The sequence below is a fragment of the Macrotis lagotis genome, chromosome 6 (genome assembly GCF_037893015.1).
Source record: "Macrotis lagotis isolate mMagLag1 chromosome 6, bilby.v1.9.chrom.fasta, whole genome shotgun sequence".
NCBI classification, from domain to species: Eukaryota; Metazoa; Chordata; class Mammalia; order Peramelemorphia; family Peramelidae; genus Macrotis; species Macrotis lagotis.
Genome location: NC_133663.1, coordinates 46,318,023 through 46,337,937, shown reverse-complemented (window position 1 = coordinate 46,337,937; position 19,915 = coordinate 46,318,023). Strand labels below are relative to the sequence as shown.

Sequence of the window (19,915 nt, the reverse complement as noted above, 5' to 3'; positions counted from 1 at the left end):
TCTATAGAAAAAGTTGAAGCAAAGGACTCCCCACTTGAATAGTACCCATAGTACAAACCCAATCTCATTAAAGCAGATATCTTTATATTTTATAACTAAAAGTCTTCCTTCTCCAGTCTTTCCTTTTCTTCAGTTCTCAAATCATTTATTTCAAGCAATATTTAATAAGCACAATTTGCTCTTCCGTAAAATGGGGATAATATTAGGAACTATACTACAGAAATATCAGTTATTTTTTCAGATCAATTTAAGCCAGAAAGAATTGGAAATTGAGAGGATGCCCATCAACTGGAGAAGGACTAAACAAGTTGTGGTATATGAATGTATATGTATATTGAATACTAGAAAAATACTAGGAAAAATGATGAGCAGAAAAGACTTATGTGAACTGATGCTGAGTGAAGTGAACAGAACAAGGAGAATATCATACATAGTAACAGAAATACTATGTGAGGGGTGGCTAGGTGGCACAGTGGATAGAGCACCGGCCCTGGAGTCAGGAGTACCTGAGTTCAAAGTCAGCCTCAGACACTTAATAATTACCAAGCTGTGTGGCCTTGGGCAAGCCACTTAACCCCATTTGCCTTGCAAAAACTAAAAGAAAAAAAGAAATACTATGTGATAATCATCTATGATTAGTTCTTCTCAGCAATATGGTGATGAGACTATTCTAAAAGACATGATGGAAAATGCCATCTAGGGCAGCTAGGTGGCACAGTGGATAGAGCACCAGTCCTGGAGTCAGGAGGACCTGAGTTCAAATTAGATGTCAGACACTTGATACTTTCTAGCTAGGACAAGTCATTTAACCCCATTGCCTTGCAAAAGCAAAAACCAAAAAAAAAAAAAATGCCCTCTGCATAGAAAGAACTATGGAGTCAAAGCATACTATTTTTCACTTTTTAAAAATTTCTCTTTTATTTTTTCTTTCTTTGAGGTTTTTTTCCCTTTTGTACTGATTCTTCTTTGACAGCATGACTAAAATGGAAATATATTTAACATGAATGTGCATGTAAATATATATCATATTCCTTGCTGTCTTGGGGAAAAGAGAGGGAAGAAAGGGAGAGTGAAAATTTTACAAAAATGAACACTGAAAACCATCTCTAAATGTAATTGGGAAAAAGCCCTAAAATTTAAAAAATTCCAAGTCAAATTTCTGTGCAAAAAAGAATTCAGACAGAACCTTGGAGTTTGTTGTATTAGAAGTTGACCTGTGATAGACAAGCTTTAGAAAGAGTTTTCAAAGTAAAAAAACCATATACCGTACCTATATCTGTTTGGTAATCAACCAGTGTGTTACAGTCATACATCTCCCTTCCTTGAGGGGTCCGAAGACAGAAGATACTCACTGGAAAGCCACATCTCAGAGTTATCAATGTTTTCAGATAGGATACTTTTTTGCCAAGAAGGTAAATGCTCCCCATTATTGGCATTGTTTCTTGAGTTACCGCATTGTAGATGTAGAGGGTTGGTTTGTTTTCTTTCTAAATGGAAGTGAAAAGTAGAGAAAATATTCATCTTGAGGTATAAGTTACTTCTGCTGTTCAAGAGGCAGGGATAGAAAGAAAAGATTCAAATTTCAAAGACCACTGAACTATAATCTACTCTTCTGTCATGGAGGTGCTTATTCTTTTTATTTTAATAGTGATAACAGCTACTATTTAAATAGGGTTTTAGGGTTTGCAAAGAACCTTACATTTGATCTTCACAACTTCCAAGGAGTTAGGGCTATTTGCCATTTCAGGGAAGAGGAAAGTTGAGGCTGAGAGAGGTTAGGTGATTTGCCCAGAATTGTGCTGGTGTCTAAGGAAGGATTTGAACCAAGGTCTTCCTGACTTCAAACCCAGTACTCTATCCACTTTGCCACCTAACTGATTCATTTAGGATGAAGAGTATTGATAATTCATAAGAACTTTCTCATTTATTAGGGCAGTTATACAAAGTGTAGGTGGGAGTTGAATTTGAGGGTATAATATATTAAAAATATGGAGTTAATAGGTAAAAGAGAAATGTATTGGGAGAAAGGGAAAGGAGAGGTAGAATGGGATAAGTTATTTCACATAAAAGAGGCAAGAAAAGACTTTTGCAGTGGAGTGGAAGGGAGGGGAAAGATGAGGGGGAGTGAGTGAGCCTTACTCTCATCAGAATTGACTCAGAGAGGGAATAATAAGCAACTCTACTGGGTTGAAAAATCTATGTCAACCCAGAGGAATGTGGGGGGGGGGGCAGGTGGAGGGTAGATGATAGAAGGGATGGAAGATTTTGAGAGAGGGTAGTCAGAAGCAAAACACTTTTGAAGAGGGACAGGGTAAAAGGAGAGAGAGGATAGAATAAATGAGGAGAATAGAATGGAGGGAAATACAGATAACAATATTAACTGTGGGAAAAAAATATTGAAACAAGCATTACGAGTAAGGAGTTAAGGTGTTTAAATAACCTTGTGTCATTTTGTTTGGCTAATGGTACGACTTCTTTCCAGTTTGATTGGAAACAAGTATGGTAAAAACTTTGACTATGTTCCCTAATATTTTGTAGATTATGAAAAAAAATGAGTGTAGCTTAAGGCTCTTGAACAGAAAAAGGTTATTGGAAAACTAAACAGTTGTAGAAAAACTACCCCAGTCTTTAAATAACTTCCTAATCATGAGTCAATTTCAGTTTAGTTCAATTCAACATGTATTCTTATGTTTGAAGGATGGTGTGAGGAGCTGGGATAAAAAACAAAAAATGAAACAAAAACCTATCCTCAAGGACCTTACATTCTCCTAAGGAGAAAACAATATGTGAATAAGTAAAAATAAAATTTATATGTAATAAATATGAAGTTATTTCAGATGATGATGTTTTGGAGCAAAAGATCTCTTTCTACCTCCCCCTACCCCCCCCCCAGAAGTAGGTAACACCTCAATTGTTCTTTGAAGGTAAAAATTTTTTTCCATGGCAAAATTTTGTGATAGGTAAAGTTTGTTCTCTCTCTCTCTCTACATATATATATATATATATATATATATATATATATATATATATATATGTATATATATATGCACTTCATTTCGATAGTCTTTACAAGCTACCTTCTAAGGCAGCCATTGTCCTCATATTATTCCTCATCTCCCCAACTCCATGTTACAAACTTTTTTCTTACATAAAAAGTTTGCCCCTTTTTTTTAATCACAGGGTCTAGAATTCAGAGATAGGACAAGGGAGTGGAAGTGGATTAATCAGAAAAAATAGTCTTTGATATAGTGTAAACTAACAAATTCATATCCCTCATAGGTAAAAACAAACAAAACAAAAAACATGGCCTTAGTTTAATTAGGATACTATTAAAGTATAGTAATGATAAAAGTTTTAGGTTCCAGAGTCAGGAAAATATTTTTGGTTGGGGGAATGCTTTCAAGGTCCTGTGACCTCTGATCAGGAGGTTCTTGTGACTTTGATGTAGGCTCACCTCTAAGAGTAGGGAATGGTTCAAAAGGTGTTGTCAAAGGCACAGCTGCTCCTGACTTGATAACATAACTTCATTGACAAATCCTTCAGTAAGAATGTTTCCAAGACCTTGGGCAGCTCATAGCAAAGTCAAGAGCATGATGTATCACACACACACACACACAAACACACACATACAGAAGGTTGGTCCCTTTATTAAAACTATGGCAGGGGGCGGCCAGGTGGCGTAGTGGATAAAGCACCAGCCCTGGAGTCAGGAGTCCCTGGGTTCAAATCTGGCCTCAGACACTTAATAATTACCTAGCTGTGTGGCCTTGGGCAAGCCACTTAACCCCATTTGCCTTGCAAAAACCTAAAAAAAAATAGACTATGGCAGTTGTGGATGCCATTTTTCTGTCCCACAGATCAAGAAATTTATTCTCTGATTTATATCATATATTAACATCACAGCCCTAGAACAAGAAGAGACCTCAGAGACCTTCTGGTCCAAAGTTATACAGATTCAGTGAACTGTTATTCTCATTCCTGATTATAAATCAGTTTTGGTAGAGGCTTCACCAAATCTGCAGCCTTTCTATCACCTGCTATAAAATTTCTCTGCTAAAGATTTCATTACTCAAAAATATAGAGAACTGAGTCAAATTTATAGAAGTAGGGGTCATTTCTTAATTGATAAATGATCTAAGGATATGAGCAGGCAGTTTTCAGACAAAGCTATCAACAATCATATGAAAAAATGCTCTAAAATCATTATTGATTAGAGAAATGCAAATTAAAACAATAATGAGGTATCAGATTGGCCAAGATGAGAAAAAGGGAAAATGATCAATGTTGGAGAGGTTGTGGGAGGATTGGGATATTGAGGCATTGCTGGTGGAGTTGTGAACGAATCCAATCATTCTGGAGAGCAATATGAAACTATGCCCAAAGAGCAATAAAATTGTTCATTCCCCTTGACCCAGCAATTCCAATTCTAGGCCTATATCCAGAAGAAATCATAAAAAATAGGATAAGCCCCATATGCTTCAAAATATTCAAAACAGCTCTTTTTTTATAGTGGCAAAGAATTGGAAACTAAGGGGATGCCCATCAACTGAGGAATGGCTAACAAGTAATGGTACATGAATACTATGGAATAGAGGGAGGGGAGTGGAGAGAGACTGCCTCTGTCCCTGGAACAGGACTCTGGGGTTCTGACCACATTCAGATCCTGATCACAGTCTAGGCCCCCCCCATAGAACAGCAGGGCCCCCCCCACCTCAGTCCTGTGGCAGAGGGGTGCACTTATGGTCATTCACAGACCAGGAGGGAGGACAGAGCCTCACACATGGAGATCTTCGTGGTGGGGGTGTCCCACTAATACTCAGAAGCTCAGGAAGCACTCCAAAATGAGGCACAGTCTGGAGAAATGAGTAAGCAGAGAAAAAAGAGGAACACCATTGAAAAATACTTTCCCTGTGATCCCAAGAAGGATCAAAACACTCAGTCTGAAGATGAGGAAGTACAAGCTCCTGCAGCTAAAGACTCCAAGAAAAACAGAAATTGGGCTCAGGCTATGAAAGAGCTCAAAAAAGACTTTGAAAATCAAGTGAAGGAGATAGAAGAAAAATTGGGAAAAGAAATGAGAGAGATGAAGGAAAAACATGATAACGAAGTCAGCAGCTTAGTCAAGAAGATCCAAAAAAAAAAAAAATGCTGAAGAAAATAACATGCTAAAACAATTCAAAAAGTTATTGAGGAGAAGAATGCTTTAAAAAGCAGAATTGGCCAGATGGAAAAGGAGATAAGAAACCTCTCTGAGGAATACAAATCCTTCAGACAAAGAATAGAACTCAGGGAGATTGCTGATTTTACGAGAAATCAGGACATAATACTTCAAAACCAAAAGTATGAAAAATTAGAAGAAAATGTGAAATATCTCATTGAAAAAACAACTGACATGGAAAACAGATTTAGGAAAGATAATTTAAAAATTATTGGAATAACTGAAAGTCATGATCAGGAAAAGAGCCTTGACATCATTTTCAAAGAATTACTACAGGAAAATTTCCCTGATATCCTAGAAGCAGAGGGCAAAATAGAAATGGAGAGAATCCACCGATCTCCCCGACAAAGAGATCCAAACAAAACAACCCCCAGGAATATTATAGCCAAGTTCCAGAACTCCCAAGTCAAAGAGAAAATATTACAAGCAGCCAGAAGGACACAATTCAAATACCGTGGAGCTGCAGTCAGGATCACACAGGACTTAGCAGCAACTACATTGGAAGCTCGTAGGGCTTGGAATAAAATATACCAGAAGGCAAAAGAGCTCAGAATGCAACTGAGAATCAACTACCCAGCAAAACTGAACATCCTCTTCCAGGGAAAAAAGATGGATTTTTTTTTTGCAAGGCACTGGAGTTAAATGGTTTGCCCAAGACCACACAGCTAGGTAATTATTAAGTGAGTGAGGTCAGATTTGAACTCAGGTCCTCCTGACTCCAGGGCCGGTGCTCTATCCACTGTGCCACCTAGCTGCCCCAAAAGATGGATTTTCAATGAACCAGGGGAATTTCAAATGTTCCTGCTGTAACAGTCAGAGCTGAATAGAAGGTTTGATCTTCAAATACAGGACTCAGGTGAAGCATAGAGATTGGAGGAGAAGGGTAAAATATGAGGGACTTAATGATGATGAACTGCATGCATTCCAGTAGAGAAAAATGACACTGATAATACTCATATGAACCTTCTCAGTTAATAGAGCAAGTAGAGGGAGCTTTTATAGGTGAAGCACAAGAGAGAGCTGAGTTTGAAGATACATTGTGGTGTAAAAATGGAGTCAATAGATAAAAGGGAACTGTAATGGGAGAAAGAAAAAGGAGAGGGGGAATAGGCCAAGATATTTCATATAATAAGATTTTTCTTTATTACAATGAGCTATTGCAATGATATGGAAGGGGGGAAGTCAAGGGGGAATGAGGGAATCTTCACTTTCATCAGAGGTGTCTAGGAGAGGAAACAGCATATATACTCAATGGGGTATAGGCATCTGGAGTAAGAAGGAGGGAGGGAGCAGGGGGAAGGGGTGGGGATGTGAATAAAGGAGGAGAGGATGGACCATGGGGGGAGAGTAGTCAGATGTAACACATTTTCTTTTATACTTCTTGCGAGGGGCTGGGATTGGATGGCCTGCCCAGGACCATAGGGCCAGGTGGATTCTGGGCCTAAGGGGTGGTATGGGGGCTCAGGGCTTCTTGGCCTCAGGACCAGGGATCTGTCTGCTGCGCCACTCAGCGACCCTACAGCAGAGTCAGAGTGAAAGGAGAGAGAAAATATAGTACATGGTAATGGAGAAATACGAAAGGAGGGAGTTGTGATCAGCAATGGCAATAGTGGAAAAATATGGAAGTAACTTTTTCTGATGGACTTATTATAAAGAATGTGATACATCCATGACAGAGTTGGTGGTGTTGGAACACAGACTGAAGCACATTTATTATTATTATTATTTCTTGGGGGAGGGAGTTGCAGGGCAAATGGGGTTGGGTGGCCTGCCTGGGGCAGCATAGCAGTGTGATCATTGGGTGTCTGAGGCGGGATTTGGACCTGGGTGCTCCTGGCTCAAGGGCCAGTGCTCTGTCTGCCACCCGGCCACCCCTACTATTATTATTTTTTTAATTTAATATTTATTTATTCTCATTTTGTACAAATAATTTTCAATACATTAATAAAATATTCTTGTTTAAGTGTAAACAAAATACCCCCTCCCCCCAAAAATATAGACTCACTTGAGCAATAAAGTAAAGGGGAGAGAAAAAAATTAAAATTAAAAAATAATAGTAATAACTGTAGGTATGGCCAGGTGTCACAGTGGACGGAGCACCAGCCCTGGAGCCAGGAGCACCTGAGCCCATATCTGGCCCCATATACCCAACAATCATCTAGCTGTGTGACATGCAAGCTACCCCAACCCCACTGCCCTGCAAAAACCAAAGAAAAAGAAAAAAAAAGACCCAAAATAAAATAAAATAGTAATAATAGTAGGGGTGGCCGGGTGGCAGACAGAGCATTGGCCCTTGAGCCAGGAGCACCCAGGTCCAAATCCAGCCTCAGACACCCAATGATATGTGCCCCCAGACATGCCACCCAGCCCCATTTGCCCTGCATCCCCCCCAAAATAATAATCATTAAAAATGTGTTTCAGTCTTTGTTCCAACACCAACAACTCTGTCACGGATGTATCACGTTCTTTATGCTAAGTCCATCACAAAAGTTACTTCCATATTTTTCCGTTGTTGCCATTGCTGACCACAACACCCTCCTTTCATATTTCTCCACTACCATGTACTATATTTTCTCTCTCCTTTCACTCTGACTCTGTTGTAGGGTAGCTGAGTGGCACAGCAGATAGATCCCTGGCCCTGGGGCCAAGAGGCCCCGAGCCCCCATACCACCCCTTAGGCCCAGCACCCACCTGGCACTATGGTCCCGGACAGGCCTTCCAATCCCAGCCCCTTGCAAGAAGTAAAAAAGAAAATGTGTTATATCTGACCATTCCCCCCATGGTCCATCCTCTCCTCCATCACTCGCATCCCGCCTTTCCCATGTCCTCCCCTCTCCAACTTACTCCAGATGCCTATACCCCATTGAGTATATATGCTGTTTCCTCTCCTAGCCACTTCTGATGGGAGTGAAGGTTCCTTCATTCCCCCTTGCCTTCCCCCCTTCCATATCATTGCAATAGCTCATTGTAATAAAGAAAAATCTTATTATATGAAATATCTTGGCCTATTTCCCCTCTCCTTTTTCTTTCTCCCATTACAGTTCCCTTTTTTTATTGACTCCACTTTTACATCATATTTTATCTTCAAATTCAGCTTTCTCCTGTGCTTCATCTATAAAAGCTCCTTCTACATGCTCTGTTAATTGAAAAGGTTCCTACTATTATTTTTTTTTATTTTGGATCTTTTTTTTTTAGTTTTTTCAGGGCAATGGGGTTGGGGTGGCTTGCATGGGATCACACAGCTGGGTGATTGCTGGGTGATTGTTGGATTTGTGCTTGGGCTCCTGGCTCCAGGGCCGGTACTCCATTCAATGCGTCACCTAGCCTTACTTAAAATTATTACTATTATTTTTTTTATTTTTTTAGCTTTAATTTTAATTTTTTTCTCTCCCCTTTACTTTATTGCTAATGTGGGTCTATATTTTTTGGGGGGGTATTATGTTTACTCTTAAACAAGAATATTTTATTAATGTATAAGAAACATTATTTGTACAAAATAAGAATAAATAAATAAATAAAATTTAAAAAAGTAATAGGGATAGATCTGCTTTCAAAATGTTTTTTTTAATATGTGTATCACTCCTCTATTTGACTGGTTCTGACTTCTCTGTAGCATTCCTAGGTCAATGAGATCCTCATCACATGCCTATCCATAATTTTACCAAGTAAACTTGTTTATCATTTCAAGATTTGTTTGTTTGTTTTTTTAAAGAATTTGCTTTTGTACCATTAGAAAGAAAATATTTCACAGTTTTTCAAGAACAACATTGTTTTATTCTACAATGTAATGTTATTAAAATATACTTTGACTTATACAAAAAATACTATGGAATACTATTGTTCCATAAGAAACCATAAATGGTTGAACTCTAGAGAAGATTGGAATGAATTATAGGATCTGATGCTGAATGAAGGGAGGGGAACCATGAGAACAATGTATATACATTAACAACAACATTGTGAGATAATCAACCTTGATGGAAGCAGCTCCTCTCAGCAGTTTAGAGAACTAGGACAATTGTATTTAGACTGATGGATGTGTTATCCCCATCCAGAGGAAGAAAAATAAAACAAAACGAAAGGAAAAATCCTTCAGAATCTGATGAACACTTTATAAAAATTATCTTTTATGTATCTCTTTCCCTTAATCCTAATTTCTCATACTGAAAATGACTGATCTATAAACATGTTTATCAAAAATATGCACATACAGTGCTAACTTGGCTGTTCACCACTGAGGGGAAGGGGTGGAATGAAATTTTGTAACTTAAAAATATACATGTGCATATGGATGAAAATAAACACATAAAATTTTTAAAAAAGAATTCTAAACCCTCTGAAATATTTCTTCTAACCCACCCTCTCCAAAATTGCTGATGATTTCTTGTCAGATTTAATGACCTGGATGAATAAAAATAAACAACTTTTTAAAAATTGTTGTATATGATTGTGATGGAATACTATTGTGTTATAAGAGATGAGGAGCAGGATGCGCTCAGAAAAACCTGGAAACACTTACTTACATGAACTTATGCAAAGTGAAATGAGCAGAATCAGGAGAACATTGTATGATGATCACCAGTGAATGACTTAACTGTTCCTAGCAATACAATGATCCAAAACAATTCTGAAGGACTTATGATGAAAATTTTCATCTCTGGAGGAAAAAAACTGATCAACTGTTATATATCACATAGGAGCTACCTGTTAGCCCTCAACAATTGGGGAGGTACTGAGATGCAATGGCCCATCCCTCTTTGTTGACCTGAACCCTTTCCAATTATCATTATCTCATTATGAAAGGTATCAAAAAAAAGCTGACTGCATCTTGCAATCCTTGTGGCTCTCCAGTGATCAGTCCTGAGTTTTGCCTTTTTAATCAGAGTGAAAGCTGGAACAAAGAATTTTCTTTTTCTCACAAGCCTCTCCAACCCAACATCAATCAAATAGTGTCAGAATTGAGATTTGAATATTAGACCTCTGTCCCCAGAGGACTCATTCTTTCTACTCTAGGTGGTAACACTTTCTTCTTTTGGGTCACCTTTCATGAGAGAGGGATTAATCAATCTCTTTCTCCATATGTCCTGGGCTGAGGGGAAAAGCTAATGCTACTGGTCTACTGCAGATTGACTACATTAATATAGTTCCCCATAAATAATGACCTATCTCACTGTTTGCCTGTCAGTTCAGCTCAACAGACAATTCAGTTAATGTTTGTTGAACTGAATCAATTCCCAGGCCAGCACTCTCTGTACCTTCCTTCTGGGGCCCTTCCATTTAGAGAGAATAGCAGAAGCAGTGTTTAAAACCTGGACTTCAGATTCCAAAGGTAGTATTCTCACCACCTTATCATTTTGCCTTTTCAAAATGTGCATTACATGTAAAATGAATATTATATTGTTGGCCTGCTCAATAAATGAAGGAGGAAAAGAATTTGGAAATCAAAATTTTAAAAATTTAATATTATAAATAGCTAATTGATAAATAAACAAGAATTTGAGAAAGATGGGGTGGGGAGAATCAATAAAGTTTGTATCAGAGGCAGGTTTTCCTGACTCCAGGGACCTGGGTTCAAACTCTCTTTCTGACACTTCTGCCTACCTGATGCAAATCACCTAATCTCACTTTCATTATCAATAAAAAATGAGGGATTGAACTAGATGGTCTCTGAAGTACCTTCTGAGTCTGTGATTATTTTCTTAAACTGTAATACTTTTAAAAGGAACTCTACCAAAAAAAAAAAAACTGGTAAAGGCAGCTCTTCACAACATAAGACAAAAACAACAAACAAAATGGAATATTTTCCAAATTATCTTACTACCTAATACTTGGCCTGTATTCAGTACTTGAAAGTATTAAGGACAGGTTCTTACCCACAAGCATTTGGGGCACTTAGAAGGAAATTTTATTCATAGGCTAACTATAGTTAACTAGTCCTGCCAAAGAGACATTAAGGTGACTTTTGTTTCCCTAAATTTTCAGAAGAATTCTTGGAAGGTGTGACCAGCTTCCTTGGAGAGCTTTTATCTGATTGTATAAGTAGCACCTAGGTTGCTAGTGATGTTTGTCACCTGAGTTAGATTAAGAAGTACACAACTGGTAAAACAACATTCTTTGAATCCTAAAATGTATTTGTGTCTTCCTTTTATTGAAGAAATAGTTTCTGTCTGTGCTTCTTGGATATTGCCACATGTATGTGAGATTTTTCTATCTAATAGCATGGGCTTATGTTATTGCAGAACCTCAGCAAGGGCTCATCAAAGCTGAAGCTGGCATTGGCCTATGTGTGTGAGTTGGATGGCAGCTATTTTCTCAGACAGCACAGTCTAGTCCTGTATGAACTGGTGGCCAGAAAATGTGTTAGAGTAGCTCCACAGAAGGTTGATGATTGGAATCAGCAAGAATTCCATGGTATGTTCATTAGGTATGTTCATTAAATCCAGTATCTTGGCAAGATTCCATCCCTGGAGGCTAGAATGTGCCCACAGCTCTCTTCTTTCTACTGCTGCTGCACAATTTGGCTTTCACTGTAGCCTATATGGGATCAGAATCAGAGCTGGAAGGAATCTTACTGATCAAGCCCAGCAGATCTGGGGGTGGGGGGTGGGGAGAATAGATTGTACTGGCTGTTAAGTGCCTGTACAGATCTTAAGTGATTAATAGGATTTAGAGATCGAAAGGTCCTCCTTAGAGAGCATCTAGACTGAGGTTCTTCACCTAGATCCACCAACCTCCCATGGATCCATGGATAGATTTCAGGGGTCTATGAACTTAGATGGAAAAAAAAAAGAAAATCTTCATTTTCACTAACCTCTAACTGAAATGATCATTTCTTTCAATTTTTGATTGTAGGCAACAATTTATGTTGGGGGTCATTGGCTTCAATGGATTGATAAAGGCATTTGTGACATAAAGAAGGGGGAAGAAGCCTTGTTCTGGTCCAACTTCCTTTATTTTAAGGTTGATAAATCTGAAGACCAGAGTTTAAAAGCCAACATCACACAAAGAAGGAGTCAGAAGGATAGCATGAATGTAACAGATATTCACAATAAAGAGCAAGATGTGGAAACTACCTACTTATTCTAGTTTTTGTTTTGGTCCCTAGGTTCATTTACATGTCAAGAGGATCTTTGGAATAAGTTCAACTTTGATACCCCAGGCTCCCACTCTTGGGGGTTTTAAGGAAACATTCCCCCCAATGACATATATAGAAGTTGCAAGGAATTTTCTAACCTCAAGTCAGAATGTTGTTTGGGATGTTAGACCATGATCAGCACCAGAAAAAGAAACATAAAAGGATAGATTTAATCTTTGCATGGAGCATTCTGTTGTCTTTTATTAACTTCCCAGTTGGTATGACAACTCTTTCCTACAAAAGCAACAATCTGCCTTCATAAGGAAAAAATTTTCCAGCCATTTCAATTCAATACCGAGAGCAGAGAGCAATAGGTGACCTTGAGGAATTGAAGGAGCAGATGGTGAGAGACCAACAATGATTTTGGCAGAGACAACTTACTGGGGAGTAGAGATGCAGTATTCGACCAAAGATGGCATGGAGTAACAAAATCATACCACTGAGTACATGAGCAGCTCTAACAAGCACAGGCCACATATGTTCCTTGTTCACACACGTTCTAGATGTCTGTGAGTTCCTGATGTGTGCCGATCATTTTTGTTCTCTATTTCCCTCCACTAATGGTGTGGCAAGAACATATCCTATGTGTACATAGGTTCACTTTTCTTTTCACCTCATTTTCTGTGAGGTTTGATTAAATGTTTTGAAATAATGTATTCTCTAGTGTGGCAAATAAAAACAAATGCAATACTGGAGGTTCACGAGTTAAGGTTTCAAGTGGGTCCTGACCTATAGTGTCTTAAATATGGAATAGTTTTTCTGTGCATCCACATATGTAGAGAAGAGGTCCATGTGGTGGAGAAACATTGATATTAATGGTGATTATGTTCTATATTATCATAATACTGTATTTCAAGAATGTTTTGGGTTAAATCTTCCTCAAGTTCTCTGATAATTCTTTATTTTATAGAAGGTGACCCTGGGTTCTTAAACCACTGAAGTCCAAACTCTGGTAGACTCTCCCAAGGGTGAAAGATCTTGAATATGACCTAGTGACATAGTATATATATAACCTCTTTAAGTCTGGAGAGGTCCAACATCAGGTTCATAACAGAATGATGAATTTTTCAGCTATATCAATTCTCAAAGAATAGCTATTAAGTCACAAAGGCTTTCAGTCCAATTGAGAAGAGAGAATGCTCACATCCAAGATGAGGCAGGTTATTGGCTTAAAAGGTTTTTATGGGCTAGCCTGTAAAACTAATCATTTATAAAGTTGTTCCTAATTTAGGAACTGCCCAAATTCAATTAGGAAGCAAACAAGATATCCTCCTCCGTAGCAATTACTTTGCAAAAGAACTCCTCAAAGGTCTTTTTTCTTTATTGACTTTCTTTTAAATGACCTTGTTATTCTTACTAATGTTTAAGTACCTCTTATGTGTGAAGATACATTTAGGTAATAATAGTAACATGAAGCTCAGCTTAGACAAATTAGCTATGATTCAGTGAAATCATGATACAGACAACTTCAATAATTACTGTTTTGAGCATACCTTGATCAAGCATTTGAGATTTGACCCAAGTGAGATCCCTATGTCAGCAAGACTCCAGTTATCACTTAGCACAGCTCCAGCATATATCAGTTGTAGATACCTCTTGTCTTCTTTATCCTCAGATAGTGGAATATGAAAATAATCCTTTAAATAAATAATAATAGATTAGAAAAAAATCAAACACTTCCCAGAAATTTCCAATTAAACTTTAAGTCAAAAATAGACATTAAAATGAGCCTTAAGTAGAAGATACATCTTTTAAAAATATTCAGACAATTCACACCTAAGAAAATAAAATTTGAAATAGTTATGGTGACATCTGTAGTGCAGTGGTATAGCAAATGTATGTAGAGTCAAATACTCTAATGGATCTGGATCCATCTGGATATACCCATGTATATTTCCTTCAGAGAATCAGATTGCACCCATCCATGTCCACTTGTCCATGTCCTATCATAAATTGGACAAAAGGAAGTCACTTTCTGGAACTTTTCTCTTGGCATTGGGAGGGTACCAGTAAAGCATATTGGCTGTCTGTCCATTGGCTTCTCAGCCTGAAAGACCATCTTTTTTCATCCAGATTGTTCTTAACAACACCACCAACTACTCTGTTGTTTTTTTTTCATTATTCTCAGTTTGTAATATGTTATGTCCTACTTACAACCACCAGGCTCCCTCTGCAGTTCTCCTATGTCTGATAGTCATTTTCAGTTCTTTAGCATCTAGAGAATTCTAACAGAATACTTGTATTAAATAATGAGAGAATTTGAGGGAAAATCCATTTTGATTAACTAAATACAAATATATAGATATATGTTCACACAGAAATATATATATATACACAGTAGTTAAATACAAGGTAGTTTGGAAAGGAGACCTCTAGCACTTATGGTGATTAGGGAAAGTACAGAAGATGGTGGCCAAGCTGCATCTTAAAGGAAGAGAGGAATTTTAAGAAAAGGAGATGAGAGGAGGGAGGGTATTTTAGGTATGGGAACTAGGCAGTGCAAATACTCAGAGATAGGTGATGAAGTGTCTTGAGGAAGGAACAAAGAGAAAGCCAGTTTGGCTATATCACAGAATGTGGTAGGGAATGTAAAGTCCAATAAGAATGGAAAGATAGTTTTAGGGATCAGATTATTTAGCTTAGAAACCTAAACTAAGGAGTTACCAGGCCAATCACACCCTAAACACTTAAGACATAAGTTTTGAAAGACAAGAAAAAAGAAAAAAGAAGACAAGATTAAGCAAAGTGAAAACAAAACTCTCACTCTGCAGATACTATGATTGTATACTTAGAAAAATATAGAGAATCAAATAAAAACTAGTTCAATTAACAACATTCAGCAAAGTTGCAGGATATAAAATGAACCCACATAAATCATCCACATTTCTGTAAGTTACCAACAAAACCCATCAGAAAGAGATAGAAAGAGAAATTCTATTTAAGATAATTGTAAACAATAGAAAATACTTTGGAGTCTACCTACCAAAGCAAATCTAAGAATTATATAAATATTAATATAAGTTTTCACATAAAGAAAGATCTAAATATATGGAGACATTAAATTCTCATAAATAGGTTAAATCAATATAAAAATCACAATTCTACCAAAATTAAACTATCTATTCAGTGCTATTCCAAATTACTAAAGAATTATTTTACAAAGCCAGAAAAAAATAACAAAATTTATTTGAAAGAACAAAGATCAAGAATATCAAGGGAATTAAAATGTGAAGGAATACTGCCTAGCAGTACCTTATTTCAAAGTATATTACAAAGTGGTAATCATCAAAAATATATATATATTTTTAATATGTAAATGTAATGTCATTCTGGTATTGGTAAGAAATAGAGGGGTGAAAGGGCAACAAAAATGTGCATACCCTTTGACCCAGCAATATCACTACTGGGTTTATACCCTGAAGAGATGAGGAAAAAGGGTAAAAACATTACTTGTACAAAAATATTTATAGCAGCCCTGTTTGTGGTGGCAAAGAATTGGAAATCCAGTAAATGTCCTTCAATTGGGGAATGGCTTAGCAAACTGTGGTATATGTATGTCATGGAACACTATTGTTCTATTAGAAACCAGGAGAGATGGGATTTCAGGGAAACCTGGAGGGATTTGCATGAACTGATGCTGAGTGAGATGAGCAGAACCAGAAAAACACTGTACACCCTAATGGCAACATGGGAGTGATGTTCAACCTTGAAGGACTTGCTCATTCCATCAGTGCAACAATCGGGAACAATTTTGGGCTGTCTGCAAAGGAGAGTACCATCTGTATCCAGATAAGGAGCTGTAGAGTTTGAACAAAGTGCAAGGACTATTCCCTTTAATTTAGAAAAAAAAAAACCAGATAGCTTATTGTCTGATCTTGTTACCTCTTAGACTTCTCTTCTCTAAGGATATGATTTCTCTCTCATCACACCCAATTTGGATCAAGGTACAACATGGAAACAAAGTAAAGACTGACAGAGTGCTTTCTGTGGGGGGAGGGGGGAAGCAAAATTGAGGGAAAATTGTAAAACTCAAATAATATCTTTAATAAAAATAAATTAAAAAAAAGAAATAGTGGGGTGGATCAGTAGAATAGAGTAGGTTCACAATACATAGTAGTAAATGACCATAATGTTGTTATAAGTCATTTTTCAGTCATGTCTAACTTTTTGCCATTTTTGCAGCAGAGATACTGGAGTAGTTTGCCATTTCCTTCTCCAGGTCATTTTACAGCTAAGGAAACAATTCAATGTCTTGGCCAGGGACACACAGCTATTAAGTATCTGAGGTCAAATTTGAACTCAGCAAGAGGAGTTTTCCTGACTCCACTGTACCACTTAGCTGCCCAACAGATAGTAATCTAATTTTAGATAAACCCAAAATTTAAGGGCTAGAATTCATTATTTGACAAAAACTGTTGGGAAAACTAAAAAATCAGTTTGGCTGACCAGGCATAGATCAACGTGGTGTGAACTATGTACCATGGTTCCATGGTCAAAATGGGTATAGGATTTAAACATAACAGTTTATATAACACCATCAAATTAGGGGATCATAGAAAATTGTACCTGTCAGATTGATGAATAAAGTAAGAGTTTACAACCAAATTGTACCTGTCAGATTGATGCATGAAGTAAGAGTTTACGACCAAACAAGAGATTGAGAGGATCACTGGAAGTAAATGAATAATTTTAATCACATGAAATTAAATACAACTGATGCAGCCAAAATTAGAAGGAAGGCTGGAAGCTAGGAAAGAATTTTTATAGCAGGTTTCTCTGATAAAAACCACATTTCTGTGATATATAATCGAGTGAAATTTATTAAGAGTCATTCTCCAATTGATAGTCAAAAATATGAACATCAGTTTTCAGAAGAAGAAATCAAGGCTATTTATAGTCATATGAAAAAATATTCTAAATCACTATTGATTAAAGATCAATTGGCAAATTAAAACAACTCTGTGTGCCACCTCATACCTATCAGATTGACTAAAACAGAAAATGAAAAAAACAAATTCTAGAGGGGATGTTTCAAAATAGGGACACTAGTGCATTGTTGGTGGAGTTGTGAACTAGTCCAACCATTAAAGAATGATTTAGAACTATCCCCAAAGGGGTATCAATCTACATTACCTTTTGATCCAGTAAAACTGCTACTGGATATGTATCACTCATAGATCAAAGAGAGAGAAAAGCATTTATATGTTTAAAAATATTTATAGGAGCTTTTTTGTGGTGGAAATTGAGAATTGAAAATTGAGGAGATGCCTATCAATTGTGAAATGATTGAATAAACTGTGATACATGATTGTGATGGAATTCTATTATGCTATAAGAAACAATAAGCAGGATGGTTTCAGAAAAACCTGGGAAGACCTATATGAATTGATGCAGAGTGAAATGATCAGAAACAGCAATATTGTAACAATGATCAACTCAAAAAAGTTATCTATTCTGACTTTAAAAAGTATCCATAACAACTCCAAAAGAAATCATGATAAAAAATGCTTTGCACCTCCAAAAAAGAGAAGCAATGAATTCTGAGTGCAGATTTCAGTATTTTTTTTTATTTTATGTTTCTTGCCTTTTTTTTATAACATGGCTAATATGGAAATATGTTTTACTTGACTTTGCATGTATATTTAATATCATATTGTTTCCCTTCTCAATGAATGGGGGAGGGATGATGAAGAAAAGAATTTGTAACTCAAAATTCTAAAAAAAAGTTTTAAATAAATAAATAAGTTTTTAAAAATTAAACAAGAGAAAGAAAAATTGATTCCACAAGACAAAAGAAAGAAAAAATGTTTATTGAATCTTAAATTTTTGGACCTGAAAGAAACCTTAGAAATCATCTAGTCCAGTGGTGACTAAGTATGGGGATCTTGATTTTTTTAAAAAAATCAGATAATAATAGTTAACATTTAATATAGCACTTATTGTGCTGGACACTTTACAATTACTATTTCATTTGATTTTCAAGTAGGTGTAATTAATATCCCCATTTTATTTTATTTTTTTTAGGGTTTTTTGCAAGGCAAACAGGGTTAAGTGGCTTGCCCAAGGCCACACAGCTAGGTGTCTGAGGCCAGATTTGAACTCAGGTACTCCTGACTCCAGGGCCGGTGCTCTATCCACTGTGCCACCTAGTCACCCCTCCCCATTTTATAAATGAGGAAACTGAAGTTAAGTGATTGACCTAGGGTCACACAGCTAATATAAATCTGGTGATGAATTTGAACCTGGGTCTGCCTGACTCCCACCCAACAGCTCTATCTACTATGCCCCTAGCTACTATTAGGTGATTGAGAAATGCATGATGGAAAAACCCGACTCACTGAATTCAATAATCTATTTTCCCCAGAAATCACCATTTTATTTTTATTTTGGATTTCTGTTCTCTGAGATTTCTTCTAAAGGATATAATAATAATCATTCATATAATACCATAACTCATATTTTTAGTGCACTTTCTGCACCATAATCTTTTGAGATCACCAGTACAAGTATTATTATCCCTATTTTACAGATTTGGAAATTGAGATTCAAATAGGTTAAAACCAATTGGCCAAGATCACAAGGTTACCAAGTGTCAGGGATGAGAGATTATTACCTAGATCTCCATCAGGCACCACAATACAATAAATATCTATTAAGTGCCCACTGGCATTATGCAAAGAATAATATGTTTCCTTTTAGGATCAAGTATTTGATCCTAAGCTATGGAAGAGGGTTTTGGGATAGATGACATTACATATTATAATCAAGAGGTGATGCTGTGAAGAGTGGCCAAGTGGCTTTCTATTCCCTCCCCCACTTCCTTTTGGAAGAAGCTGGGAAGCTGGAACAATACCACCCAGACTAATCCTTTCTCTTCCCACAAGGTCAGTTCAGGATGTGACTACTCTTTGGTCACCACCTTTTCTTGCCAGTCTCCCTTTCAAGTTCAAGATTGGAGATTTAATCAGTCAGAGAATGTTACAATAATTAGTTTCCTTTTAATCTAGGGTCAATATAGTGGTCCTCATGTTCATGCGGCTCCTTTCTTTGCTATTAAGTGAAAAGAGATGAATAGAATCATAATACTACAAAGCCTCCAGTAAGAATAGTTGCTACATTCTGACCTAATATTTAAATTGTATCTATTATTTGCACCAATCCCTGACTTCCACTATTCTTTTCTCAACGCGGTGGGGGGGGGGGGGAAGAAGAGAGAAAATAAGGAAATAAAAAAGGAAATAATGAATAAGAAATAAGAAAACCAATAAGAGCAGAGACACTGTATAAGTTCAGTGCCCATTATGTATCTAGTTCTAAGTGCTTTACGAATATTGTCATATTAACTTTCCAGACATCCAATACAAGCTCTCATTACCATGCATGGGCATTTTCATGAAGCAAAATCAATGTAAAGGAAACTGTTTAGATTAAAAGAAATGAGAAAAAAATCTATATAGATATACTTGGAGAGCGGAAAAGCTAGAAATTTTGGAATTGCCCTCAGAGCTTGAAGAGATGATTCTGAGGGAAGGAAATAAATATTTATTAAGTTCTTGTTAACA

The 19,915-nt window shown here is 36.9% G+C and overlaps 1 protein-coding gene across 1 annotated transcript in view; it reads right to left on the bottom strand.

The window, feature by feature from the left end:
- ANKUB1 (ankyrin repeat and ubiquitin domain containing 1) overlaps window positions 1-19,915 on the bottom strand; it is a 42,174-nt gene that overhangs the window by 14,439 nt on the left and 7,820 nt on the right. The window contains exons 3-4 of the mRNA XM_074191088.1: window positions 13,847-13,990; window positions 1,271-1,487 (exon numbers count right to left, since the gene is read on the bottom strand). Of these exons, the coding sequence (XP_074047189.1) occupies window positions 1,271-1,487; window positions 13,847-13,990 (361 nt within the window). The remainder of the gene's footprint in view (window positions 1-1,270; window positions 1,488-13,846; window positions 13,991-19,915) is intronic.